This window comes from Uloborus diversus, unplaced genomic scaffold (assembly GCF_026930045.1).
Source record: "Uloborus diversus isolate 005 unplaced genomic scaffold, Udiv.v.3.1 scaffold_13, whole genome shotgun sequence".
NCBI lineage: Eukaryota > Metazoa > Arthropoda > Arachnida > Araneae > Uloboridae > Uloborus > Uloborus diversus.
This window is the reverse complement of record NW_026557987.1, coordinates 2,647,087-2,661,984: the sequence shown is the minus strand read 5'-3', so window position 1 is coordinate 2,661,984 and position 14,898 is coordinate 2,647,087. Positions and strand designations below refer to the sequence as shown.

At 34.2% G+C, this 14,898-nt stretch overlaps 1 protein-coding gene across 1 annotated transcript in view; it reads right to left on the bottom strand.

Moving 5' to 3' along the window:
• The window catches only part of LOC129232671 (uncharacterized), a 144,280-nt gene that overhangs the window by 75,406 nt on the left and 53,976 nt on the right, over positions 1-14,898 (bottom strand). The window contains exon 2 of the mRNA XM_054866804.1: positions 3,508-3,666. Coding sequence (XP_054722779.1) covers positions 3,508-3,655 — 148 coding nt within the window. The 5' untranslated portion in view covers positions 3,656-3,666. The remainder of the gene's footprint in view (positions 1-3,507; positions 3,667-14,898) is intronic.

The window sequence follows — 14,898 nt, the reverse complement described above, 5'->3', positions numbered from 1 at the left end:
GCATAATTGGAATTAAAAAAGAAATTTTCATCGATTCTTTTTCGAACAAGTCTGCAAACCTTTTCAGGACTTAAAGGAACAAACTGTGAAAATTTCAGCGAAATCGGCCGAGTAGTTCTCGAGTTTTGCGAGTTCAAACACACAGACGCTTTTTGGAGACTTCATTTTATACTATGTAGAGATTAGCTTTATTGTACAAGTTTGCTTATTTAGTTTCCGCTGAAAATAAGACGCGAAAAAAAAAGTATAAATCCAACATTTTCCTATTGTTAGTATTGAATCCGACACACGTTTCTTCAAATATCTCAAAAACTCATTTCTCCAGATACTGCCGTATACCTGCCCTTGGAGGAATTGCTTTTGATGTGACTCCGAACTCCTTCCCATAGTCGTTTAATCTTCTTTATCTTCTTTATTATTATTACTAATAATAAAGTTGAAAGTCTCTCTGTCCGGAGGATGTCTGGATGTCTGTAGGATGTATGGATGTCTGTGACGCGCATAGCGCCTAAACCGTTCTGCCGATTTTCATGAAATTTGGCACAAAGTTAATATGTAGCATGGGGGTGTGCACCTCGAAGCGATTTTTCGAAAATTCGATGTGGTTCTTTTTCTATTCCAATTTTAAGAAAAGAAAAACTATCATAAATTACGAAATTATCATAACGTGGAACCGTAACATGGGCACAAGCCAATTGGCGAGATACGAAATTATCATAACGTGGAACTGTAATGTCGGTACAAGCCAATTGGCGAGAAAATTCACCATACATTATTTGTAAATATACAGGCGAAACAAAAGACCTTTAATTTTTCTATTACGGGCGAAGCCGTGCGGGTGTCACTAGTCCCCAATAAACCTTTAGATATCCTTTCCAGCAGGTAGTGTAACAGTTCCTTTCTTGCGGATTTTGTATTATCTTTGTATAAAATGTCATTTGATATTTGACAGATGAACTAGCGCGTTTTGAAAATTTTGTGAAGAATCATTTATTTATTATGATTTTTGGATTCAATTTACGATGACGACTTTAGCGAAAGATCTTTTTTGGTCATGTAGTGTATGTAGGGGCCAAAAGTATTGGGACACTTTCAAAACTTCACATTTTTACGGATTTCTCAAGAAATAAAAGAGCAATTCCTCTGTAATTTTTTTTCGCATAAAAATTATGCTCCAGCTGCCATTTTCGAACAAAAATTAAGTCTAATATGCATTTCGGGGACCAGCAACAAATTGATGAAACGAAAAAAGGTTTTTGATCATTTTTCATTGTAAATAGCTGGGAATGAGATATAAATTTCAGAAATAAGTTAAAAACCTATCTAGAATTTATTTTTATATTTTCGTGAAAGTATCTCTTATATCCACGGAGATACGAGCGTTTCTTTCAAAAATGCAATTTTTTTTTTGAAGGTTTTCGGCTCATATCACGCAGAGTTTTCCGTAAAACGTTACTAAATTTTCAGAATATTTGACAGCATATTAGAGCAACCTAATAATAAAATTTGAAGTTAAAATATTGAAAATGTAGTGAAATATGAAAGTTTAAAGTAATTAATTTTTCACTGCGCATGCGCGAAAGAGCAATTTAAACCTTTTATAATTGGCGCCCAATTACAAAAAAAAAAAAAAAAAAAATCCACCTTGATATCTTTAAAAGGTTAAAAGTTATCAGCGATACAATGAGCCGAATTTTAATAATTCGTGGCTAGACGACGAATCAAGAGGGATCGTTCGCAAATAATCCGTTCTTATCAAGAATCACTTTGCAGAGATAACAGGAAAGAGTTGCCGGTTTGGGAACGACCCCTTGCCATTCGTTGCCTATCCAAGAGTTCTAGAAATTCGGCTCATTAGATCACTGATAACTTTTTAATTTTAAAGATATTGAGGTGGAATTTTTTTTATGAGTTGTAGGATATATCCGAGTTTTGGATTGTGAAAGTTATAAATTGCTATCTTTCGCGCATGCGCGGTGAAAAATTAATTGCTATAAATGTTCATATTTCATTAAATTTTTAATAATTTATCTTCAAATTTTATATTATGTTTCTCTAATACGCTGTTAAATATTCTGAAAATTTAGTAACGTTTGACGGAAAACTCTGCGTGATATGAGCCGATAACCTTCAAAAAAAAAAAAAAAAAAAAAAAATTGCATTTTTGAAAGAATTGCTTATATCTCCGTGGGTATAGGAGATACTTTTACGAAAATATAAAAATAAATTCTAGATAGGTTTTTAACTCATTTCTGAAATTTATAGCTCATTCCCTGCTATTTACAATGAAAAATGATTAAAAACCTTTTCTTGTTTCCTCAATTCTTGTTTCCAATCGTCTCCGATATGAATAGTAGACTTAATTTTTGTTGGAAAATGGCAGCTGGAGTATACCTTTAATGTGAAAAAAATTACAGAGCAATTGGTCTTTTATTTCTCGAGAAATCCGTAAAAATGTGAAGTTTTGAATGTGTCCCAATACTTTTGGTCATATAGCCACATGGAGGAGATATTTGCTCAGCATAAGACAAGTATGCAAACTTCATATAAAAAAAAAGGATTGGTGTTAGCAGTGGGGGAAGGGGGAAGGGTAGGGTGGTTTAAAAAACTTTTTTTCAGCTAAAGTCCAGGACACCCCCTTTATTTTTTATTTTTTTTTATATTTTTATTTTTTAGACTTACTAATATTATTATGCTGTAAAAGCTTTAGCTTCTGACTCAAGTTTTAAGAGGGGGCTCAATGACCCCTTCATTTAACATCTGCTGTAGCATAGATAATGCCAAAAATTTAGAAACAATTTACCCAGCTGTTTTTCTGTTAATAATTATTTTATTGCAATGTATATGCATATTGCTAATGTATATCATAATATGTAGCATTTTTTTTCAGTTCAATGTATTTTTTAACCCCTCTCCCCATACTATTTAAGTTTGGGGGGAGGGGGTTGAGCACCCTCTTTCAGTTGAAATAGGTAGCTAAAATTCTTCCATTATATTACTATTCACAAGTCTAAAAACATTGAGGGGTGTCCTGTTATCTAGAAAAAACCTTTTTTACATGTATTTTGGAAACCACCCTAGGGGGGGGGGGGTGTTAGCCAATCGAATGCTAATAAATTATTTATTAACCCGGAAATTTCCAGCTGCTTCATTTTTCTCACTCTCTCTTTTGAGATTCTATTTATATATACATTTTTAACGTTGATTCCGATTGAAGCTGATTAAAGCTTATTGATCTAATTTAAAAATGAGCAACGAAAACAATTTTTGCTTCGATTTTATGAAGCGTCAGTTATGCGATAACGATTTTTGTGAAGGGTTTTTTTGGAGGCGGGAGAGGGACTAAAGAGGAGTGCAAACAGACCACCAACGTTTAAAGATTGATCATTTCTGTGAAATGAGAAGGAATCGAGATTAATATGATGTCTTGGAGAAAATACAACTTCAGATATGACAGCAGTTTCGTCAGCTAAATAGGAGAATGGCATCAGGAGTTAGAGAACTTACCGGCCAGGGGTGGGACTGAGCTTCTTCTTCCGTACCGTCCGTTGGGATAGAACTGTTGTGCCCTCGTTTCGCAGAGTAGGGAGCAACATAGCAGGGCCAGGATCACGACGGCCACGTGTCGGGAGCTGCATAAGAAGAGGGACGCCATCTTGGACTTGTCTGCAAAATATCCGAAAACGATATCGCCATGAGAAAATTTTTATACACTGAAGTACAATATTACAGGCACATAAATTTAAAGTTAGAACAGGTGTTTTTTTGAGAATTTGATTCTGATAGTTTTCGATTCCGAGTCACAACTGACTACAACTGTATTTATGTCGAGGACTGCATGCTAAGTGCCTTGCATCCATTATTGTTTATACCGATAGATGGCAGCACCATCACCGCATCGAACAGTTAATGAGAATTTAGAACTAGACCAGGAGCTAATAGCTACCTGGTGCTAGCACCCCCAGAGGTATCGTTTCACTTGGAGGACATTGAGACCACGAGCATATTTAACGTCGCCCATCCCCTTTAATGACGACGGTGGGTCTTCGACCATCGAGGTTCGAACTCAGGACCCTCCGGCCCCGAATCCGACACTCTACCGATTGGGCTACCACGGCCCATTCTGATAGTTATAGTGACAAATCTTTACTAATAATAAAGCTGAAAGTCTGTGTCTTTGGATCTCTGTATGTCTGTTACGCGCATAGCGCCTAGACTGTTAGACCGATTTTCATGAAATTTGGCGCAGAATTAGTTTGTAGCATAAGAATGTGCACCTCGAAGCGATTTTTCGAAATTTCGATTTTGTTCTTTTTATATTCCAATTTTAAGAACATTTTACCGAGCAAATTATCACAACGTGGAGGAACAAATTACGGAATTATCATAACGTGGAACCGTAACATGGGCAAGCAAATGAACACAGCAAATTGGCGAGAAATTCATCATCCGGTGTTTGTAAATATACAGGCGAATCAAATGATCTTTTAATTTTCTACTACGGGCAAAGCCGTGTGGGTACCACTAATTACTAATGATAAAGCTGAAAGTCTGTGTGTATGGATCTTTGGATCTCTGTTACGCGCATAGCGTCTGCACCGTTCGGCCGATTTTCATGAAATTTGGCAGAGAATGAGTTCATAGCATAGGGGTGAGCACTTTGAAGCGACTTTTCTAAAATTCGATTTTATCCTTTTTCTATTCTAATTTTAAGATAATGAAATAATTTTCTATTCTAATTTTAAGAAATGGACTTTCTACCGACCAAATTATCCTAACACGGACGAACAAATTATTATATCGTGGACTAGCAAATTACCATAACGTGTACGAGCAAGTTACCATATGCGACCATGGGCGAGCAAATAAACATAGCAAATTGGCGAGAAATTCATCATCCAATATTCATAAATACAGTGCTGGTAAAAAAAAAATGCATCACCCTCATATTTTCACAACAATAGGATTATGCGAGAGGTCGACCGATTAACGATGTGAATTCCTGCAAAAACTTATGAAACAAACATTTAACAGCAGGAATCCGATAATTGTTTACTTAGAAAGCATACTACGTTCCCATGTGCCAAGTGCTCACACGTGCCCCCCTTTCCCCTATATGAATATTTAATACCAACTAAACAACAAAATTAAATCTCTCAAACAGTAAATAAGCCTTACAAAATTTTGAGCAAGACCAAAATATCATTTTTTCCAATGGATCCGGGCATTTCACCATCAAAATTTGAGAAGGAGTAAAATCACATTTAATCCGATGACTATCTTATATGGGTCATTCCAAAATTAAAGCAACATTTGGTGTCCGAGACTTTAAGTTGTAATATTTTCCCAAATTTTACTCCAAAGTTAAATATAAATATTAAAAATGATAGATCAGACATATTTTTCTTTGATACATTACTAAAATTTAACAAAAAATACATTTTTTACTTTTTAAATGGGGCTATTGAAATTGCATCCTATGAAAAAGCCCTGTCCCAACAGCACTTTTTTATTTTTAAACCATATTTTTTTCATGTTATTAATTTTTTGAAAATATGTTTCTCTTTCTTTTCAACTCTTTGTAAACATGATATGATATTAACATGTTTTTAAAATAAAATTTCAAATTTATTTTTATTTTATGGAAGAAAATCTTGTATCCCCTAATATTTGTCTCCTATGTTACTGCCTATTTATTATTTAATTATTAGAATAAGAATTTGTTATTTAAATATTTTTAGCAATAGCTATGCACTTTTCTGCAAGTTATTATTAATGCAAAGTAGTCATTTTTTTCACATGCGATATTTTGAAGAATTTTAGGTGAGGAAAAAAGAACTTTAGACGTAGGTGTCTTTTTGATGTGTCCGCTGTGTTACTATTAAATTCTATAAATGTTTAAACTTTTTTTGTTTAATCCATGTTAAAACTTTCAGGTTAAGTTTTACAAAAAAAAAATCACATACTTTTGCATTGTTTCCATGACCGCATTAATTCAAGGGGAATTTTCAATGCAGTTTTGTCCCCTGTGTTACTAGTCCCCTGTGTTACCATGATCTTGGTAAAACAGGAGACAACAAGTAACATAGGGGACTTAATTGTTTCTAAGCTTACTATGTAGTTAAATTTTGAAAGAAAAAAATATTTACGTTGAAAGAACATGCAGTATTTATTTTAAATTATATGTAAAATGTGTATGTTTAATAAAATTAAATTAAGAACTTGCAAATTTTTCTTTGGTTACATCCAAATTTTGTCAGAGATTGATAATCAAAACAAAGGAGGACTAAAAGGCACCTTTTTCTTCTCCTAAGACTCTATTTAGATTTCTAATATAAAAATTCTTAATCCCTATTATTTACGTTATCATTAAATGAATTCAGTTTTGGTACTTGGAAAATATTTTTAATGGAAAAGAGCACTAGTTTTTTTTTGTTTAAATTGCAAGAAAAGTGTAGTTTTTAAAATAAGAAGCACGTTTTTACCTTAATGTAACCTTCTTAACCTACAACAATGAGATTTTTGGTAAATTTGCCCCTTTTTGTTGCAGATAATGGCCGTTATAGAGAACGAAGGAAACTAAATAAAAATAAGGAAAAGAAGTCGAAGGGGAAAAAAAAGCATGTGACAAATATCATGCAACAGAATAGTTACATTCTGATATGCCTGCTAGAAAAATTCAACTAAATAGAAAAACCTAAGGCAAAACAACGAGGGGGGAGGGGAGGAGCTTGAATCTGCCTTATATATAATATTTTCACCATTTGAAGACATGAATTCACGCAGCTGCAGTGGAAAGAAGAAAATTAAACGAAACAGAACGAAGCTTTAAAAGGATAGTTTGCATCTTAAAATAGAGAATAAAAAATTAACACGAAAAAATAGAAAAATTAAGAAAACAAGTGTATAGAAAGAGCATAACAGATACAGATATTAATATGACTCCTCGTTCAAAAACTAGACACAATTTATGAGAGCAAATTTCCCTGGGAAATAAACACCTATAACTCAAAAAGTTTCAAGACAACTCTTAAAATACAGTTCCATAGCATATTCAATGTCAACACAATAAAAAAAAATTGCAAAAAAGAAGAAATTAGTCTTAAAAAGGATTCTAACAAGTAAAGTGATTAAGAAGTACAGGATTTATGAGAGAAATCGGATTCAAAGCTATAGGTTTAAAATCTAGAATTCAGAAAAAGAAGCGTTTAATAATAAATGAAAGTGTTTAAGATTTCTTTTTAAGAGATATGGTACATCAAGTTTGATGTCTTTCGAAATTCTAAAAAAATCCAACTTTGAAAATAAAAGGAAATAGGATATATTAAAAATTTGATGTGTACTCATTAATGTATATATATGAAAAATCAATTGTTAGTTTCGATAAAACCTTACTTTTTTTTAAAGAGTGTTGCATTCATAATGTCCACTTTGTTACTTTGATGTCCCCCGTGTTACCAACACCTTTTTATTATATGGACAAAAGGGGAAAAAAAATTTGAAAATCAAATTGAAACATATGCAATAACTAATTTGTCTAGGTAAATATTAGGATAATTTTACTGTACTGATAGGCTTTTTAATAAGCTGCATAAAGTTTTATATTGGGAAAATACAATAAAAATAACACAGGGGACATAAAAATCCTACTTAAAGAGGAAAAATATTTCACGAACAAAAAATTACGAGACAGTGTAAAAGTGCATCTATATCAAAGTCTTAGCACCATAGAGATAGGTTTTTACTTTGATATGAAAATAATTATTTAATAATGTTGACACAGGAGACAATTTTTAGTTTACATGGTTACATTTCTAAGTTTTGTGACTAATATATTTTTTAAGTGTGCGGCCAATATTCAAACTATATTCATGTTTATATTTATAAACCACTCAAACAATATTTTGAGTTAATTGAAAAAAAATCTTTTTCATTTTTTCAATTCTTGAAAGAGATCGTTCTTTTTGGAAAGACCCATATAATTAAAAACTGAGCCTATGTACCTATGTATGTAACTATGTATGCAATTTTGTATGCGGCTATGTAGGTCCAAGTTTCTTCTCCCGAACGACAGTGAACGGACCATCGAACCAGGTATCGATGGATTCGTCATCTTCCCGTTTTTATGTTTGGCTATTTAACATAATCCTCCGATGTATAATTAGCGGAGATATATCAATTAAAACTATGTATTAATTATGACCCTTAGATTTCGATAAGAAATCCCTATCTTTCGAAGGCTTTCCTCCATTCAAATTGTTATTCAGTGCTTCATCTCAACTTTCCGCAACAATGCTTTTATTAAAATGTATAGCGTGAAGAAAATCATTGAGACGAAAGATCTGTTGCCAGTTTTTCCTCGAATATGAACAGGTAAAATTCTGGATTTTCTTTTAAAGGTTTTTTCTGTAATCGAGAGAGTTAAAATGTTTACCTTTCCGCAATCTGCCTCAAAATTTTACTGATTTTTTAATTTTTAGATTTTTTTTCTTTTGTTCAAGCCAGCAGTTTTTGAACAAGCATCACTTGACATAACTTTTATTTTCGATGTGGACCGTACAAAGCCGGGCGACGCAGCTAGCAGTTTAAACTATTAATTGTACTGGAACAATGATTCGTAATTTTGGAGCATAAGGCGGTGAATATTCACCGCGCTTCTTTTAGGAATAATATCTCGTGATTTCTCGCCAATTCTGCGCCCACGCGCTGCAAATATTAACCATCGTTAGGGCAAAGTTCCATCGTAAGTGGAAAAGTAAACTCAATGCTCCGAAGTGACGGCTCGTCAAAGTCTATTCCTGCTCGCGACGTCAGATTGAAACACGTACGAATTCGCTTTTGGTCTCGTTTAACGCTCATCTGACGCTACACGCACAAAATAAGAGCATTGTTAATTTGTTCGGTAGGGAATAGTGAGTTAATGTGTAAAGGAAGTAACTTTAACCTTTTCTGCAAAATTTCGAGAGCATTAATGAATATATTTTTTATGAATGACCTACATTATTTCTTTTTTTTTTGAGCAATCACGATTGCTTATTGTTCTCGTTTGACTGTTTTGATGTCCTATCATTTTATTTTCCCACCGCCACCCTCTGCAGCATCACCGTCGACCGGGTCCTCACGATGCTGCTCCTATAGCGAAAGACATCTCCTGGTTGCATCCATGTCCTACACACACGCGTATGCATACACAACTATATACACACACGCACATACACATATACACACGCATACATACAGACATCTACACATACACACACAAAAAACATACACACACACACATACACACCACTACCCACACATTGATGCCTGTACACATACACAAACACCTACGCCTACACACACGTACACATACCCCCCAACCTACACACACATTCATACACACAACTACCCACACACTTATGCCAGCACAGACACAAACACACATGCCTACACACACATACACATACCCCAACACACAAACACATACGCCTACATACACTCGTGATTGCGAAAAACATAATTTGAATTCAAAATGTCAAAATTCAAATTATTATTATTATTATTATTTTTTTGTGAGAACGCCGTAACTTTTTTAATACGTCATCAAACTTCAAACGTAGGGTATGGTTTTAAAGAATTTTCATCCCGCTTTGGCGAAAATTAAACAAACATTTCAAACTTTGCCTGTTTTTAAAAAATCACAGTAAAAAAAAAAACTTATGATTTGTTTAATTAAATTACATTATTTTAGTTATATTATTTTTTCCTTGCCAAGCCTGCAGATATGAAGTAACTGCTTAAAATACACCACCAGCTCAGTTATTCCATCCGAGGACTGCAGTTTCGTGCTTTTTAGCACTCATCAGCCCGGAATAGGAATCCCATGAGCTGGTGGCGAAAATCCTCTTAAGGGAGCCAAGAGAGTCAAACAAACTGGTAGCTAATGTAGAATTAGCACACCAGATGAGTGACCACAGCAATGGTGCGGTTCAACTCAAAGATTGATGGCAAAGCAATGGTATTTTGTAGTAAGTTACCGCCCTAAGCCAGGGCTGAGGCAGAAATACTTAAAATACACCACCAGCTCAGTTATTCCATCCAAGGACTGCAGTTTCGTGCTTTTTAGCACTCACCAGATGAGTGACCATTGCTGCGGTCACTCATCTAGTGTGCTAATTCTTACATTAGCTACCAGTTTGTTTGGCTCTCTTGGCTCCCTTAAGAGGTTTTTTGCCTCCAGCTCATGTGATTCCTATTCCGGGCTGATGAGTGCTAAAAAGCACGAAACTGCAGTCCTCGGATGGAATAACTGAGCTGGTGGTGTATTTTAAGTATTTCTGCCTCAGCCCTGGCTTAGGGCGGTAACTTACTACAAAATGAAGTAACTGGTATCAAATTGTTTCACCCGTCGTGCGGAAGGCTACTAAAAACTTTAATTTATGAATTGCACTTTCCCAGCCATTTTTGATGTGCAACTGCGGTTCTTCTACTAACCCCCAGAAATACAGTGCTCTGGGGTGAATGGAAACAACTAAATTTTTCCATTCTTCCTAATATTTGGAAGGTTCAATTTCGATGTAAATGTCATTTTTGTGTGCGTTTTACATAAATTTAGCACAATTTAATTTTTTGTGTAATTTTTCTTTTCAAGTGATTTTAGATTACACTTGGAGGATTTATCGTGTCGCATACAACTTGTAGGTTACATATTGAGTATTGTTGGTGTAGAAGCAGCATATGATTCAAAACGGATTGTGTATATTGCGATTACTTACCTACAGTAACCTAATGAAAGAATAAACGAGGGTTTTCTATTTATTCCACAACCCCTCCCCCCCCCCAAAAAAAACTAATATCTTACGCTAACAAACGGTTATACAAACAAATCATTCATACCCAGTTGCTCTCAGCGAGTGTCATCTTGGAAAAAGTGTACAAAATTTTAGATCTTAGATCATCCGAATGAAAGGAAAGAATCTGTAGTTGAAACATTGAAGTTATGTTTTCTACTCCCCAACAGACCCTGCAAGTTTTTCGAAAGATTCCCTTCACAAGATCTCGTTGTAGAGTTAAAACTGGCTAAAACGTGATTTTTTTTGCATGCACTGAGTATAGGAAGGAATAAAGAGCATGATGTTTCACAAAGGCAATTTTTTTGAGCAATCACGATTGCTTACTGCTTTCATTTGACTGTTTTTGACGTTTCTTTGATTTTTCTCACCGCCACCCTCCTCAGCATCACCGTCGACCGGGTGGGACCTCACGATGCTGCACCTCTAGCGAAAACAGTCTCCAGGTTGTGTCCATATCCTACTCTTACACGCATACATACACGCACCTACACACATATACATATATACACCTACACACACATACATACACCTACACACATACACAAACACATACACTCACATACACACAACTACCCACACACTCATGCCTGCACACAGACAAAAACACATATGCCTACACACACATACACATACCCCCCACACACACTTACACACAACTACCCACACACTCATGCCTGCACACAGACACAAACACACATGCCTACACACACATACACATACCCCCCACACACACCAACACACAACTACCCACACACTCATGCCTGCACACAGACACAAACACACATGCCTACACACACACACATACCCCACACACAAACACACACGCTTACATATACACACTCATGATTGCGAAAAACATAATTTGAATTCAAGGTGACAAAATTCAAATTAATTTTTAAATTTTTTTTCAATTTCTGCTGCAAAAGTAGAAGGTTTTATGAGCATTTAAGCACGCATTTAAGAACAAAAAACGTAGTGTCACATCATTATCATGCAATCACTATCATTAATATTTCTTTGCAGTAAATTTATGGATGCTTAGTCTAGATTTAGTTAATGTGGAATAAATAGAACGATAAGCTCTAGAATTGTAGCAATTTTGCTCCGCATTCTAATGGGAATACATAAACCCAAACAAAAAAACCGTCTAGTGGAATGTCTCTCTTTTTCTCCCTCACACAAACACACACATACGCCTGTGTACGCAGGGTAGGCAAAAAGCCCGTATAAAGTTTAAAATTCATAAAAATCTGTCGTGGTAGCCAAGTAATCCAGGCTTAGGTATGTTTCTTGATGGTGCTAACTCCAAAGTCACCCTTTGAGGTGCTTAGGTTCAAATTATGAGTGACAATAAAGCACAATCCCTTGATGCATTGCAACACCCTTTTTCTTTATGGGCTGGACGAAAGCAATATTTATGGCAAATTATAAAACATTTCTTGAGCTTTTTAAATTAATTTTATTTAAATGTTTATGGCTGAAGAAAGGGTTGGTTTTAGTACTGTGTGTATTTGTATGTTTTTTTACTTTATATATATATATATATATATATATATATATATATATATATATATATATATATATATATATATACAGGGTGTTTAGCAAAGGACTCCCTGGTTTCCAAATTAAATATCTCGAAAACAAAGGACGATATTGGAATAAAATAAACGGTATGTTTACTGTGAAACCCATAAAAATCATATACAGGAACTTGTAAATTAGTTTTAAAAAGTTCCAACAGTTGGCGCTTCACGCTGTAATTGCAATAAAAGTCGCCATAAATAGTGCTGCGAAGAGGTTGGACGATAATTTGTAGCGTATATGTAAGCATATCTGAGAGACTAAACTACTGCTGAAACAACTAACCTCTTTGTATATTATATATATATATATATATATATATATATATATATTTCAAATTCCCTTTAGTCAAATGTTTGAAGAAAAACAGAACCATTGAATATAAGTAGAGTTTTTAATTCTCTTGATTAAATACAACAAAGAACAATTGGCTTTAGACGTTTCAAAATCCAGCTTGAAAAATACTTTTCTTTTGATAGAATAATTCGTTTGAAATCTTTTTTGGAAAAAAAAACGAACATCATATTATTTTTCGAAAACAACACTTAATTGAAAATTACCGAAGCTTCTTTAAGAAAACGAAGAAACCGAGAATTTATTAGCAGAAAAAGATGAAGAAAATTGGATTTTTATTGAATTTGAAATGAAAGTTTCATTCGGAAATAAAACTGTGTTAATGATTTCAATGTCCTGAGGTGAACTGAAAATTTCTCATGACCGTTTCTTTTTTGTGTCATTCAGACACTTAAATCAAGTTCTGTTACATCACTTAATGCGTTGATAGGTCATGGAAAAGTAATTCGTTTATCAAACTTCAAAAACTTCAGTTTTACAACAGAAAAGAAAACTTTAAACTTTCGCTTAATTTTTTTTTTTAAATTGAAGTTTTGCTTCAAGGGATTTTATTTCCTCAAAACACGATGCCAACAGTTGACATTGGTTCTAAGATGCGTGGAACATAGACTTCCTTTCAGTAATAACGCATCGAAGGACTTCCTCCCAAATGAAATTTCGGAGTGATAATTACAAGTTTTGGTTGTAACGAAGTTAGGAAAAGACTTACGAGTATTGTCGTAACGAGTTTACTCGTATTCTTGTTATACCATATTTTTTGGATTGGAAACGGGGGTACGTCCTCTTTCGGATCTCTCTACGATAATGTGACATTTTTACTCCTGCATTTGCATCTTAATCCGGGAATTTTAAACTTCTGCTTTTAATTGTGATATATCCTCATATATTTAATAGCGAATGATCGAGTAACGCTGACGTCATCAACGATGAAACTCGCACCACGACATGATAATTTGATAATATTTTTTAGGTAATATTTGACATGGCAGGGAAATGCTTTATTGTGACAGCGCTGAACTCGACCCGGTCACTTCACTTTTTTACTGGTAAGACTGTGTCATTGCAGGGGAATGAAGAAACGTAAAAAATGGTCAACAATGAATGCTACCCACTGGAGTTAGGGTTGGAATTTCAACGATCGAAATATCACCAAACAGGCAATGGCTTCATTCAAATGTAGAAGCAATTTTTGCCCGTCATATTTTTAACAGGTGATTTTCTAGTTGTAATATAAAAAACCATTATGAATCATAATATTAAGTATCAACTATGTGAAAAAAAAATGTGCTTGAAAATTAATGATTTTTACGAATCGTGGGCGTAAATGAAGGTAAATTCTGGTTCCGATAGTGACTGGCAAGAAGTTAAAAATCGTCTAAATTTTCTCAGAAGGACAGAAGGTGCACACTAGAAATGTATAAATATTGTGAAAAAATATTTTTTGTTCTTGAAAATCATTGAGATGTGCGAATTGTGGGTGTGACCGAAGGTAAGTTTCAGCTCCGTTAGTGCCTGGCGAAAAGTTGAAAGTCGTCTAAATTTTCTCAGAAGTATGGAAAGCGCACACGTAGAAGCGTATAAACATTGTGTGAAAAAAGAAATTTTTTTGAAATAAGGATTAACATAAAAAATAATTATATTTAAATATGAAGGACAGTAGAACCTCATAGGGAGTTCAGGTTTTCCGAACTAAAGGAAATGCGGATTAAACAAAATAACCTATAAACTGAGCCAAGGTACATAAGCAAACTAAGGCACACAGTTAAACTTGTATTTGAGTCCAAGAAAATGATATACAGAACTACATAAGAGAACGTACATAATTTTACTTACAATGAACATCAAGTGAAAAAATAGTTTGACATATTTATATAGTATGTACGGGGCGACCAGTAATTAACCCGCTGATGTTAAAAATTAATTTCTCGAAAACTGCTGATTAAAAAAATTCTATTTAAATTCTAAAACATAGTACAATACATTGAAATCAGTTTCATACTTGTTCAATGTTTCTTCTATCTCTATAGCACAAAAGAAATATCGAAATTCTGCATCACTCACTGAAGGGTCGAAGTTTCAAAGCTTTCAATAACTAGCTGAATCGCAGTTTTCAGGTCTTCGATGC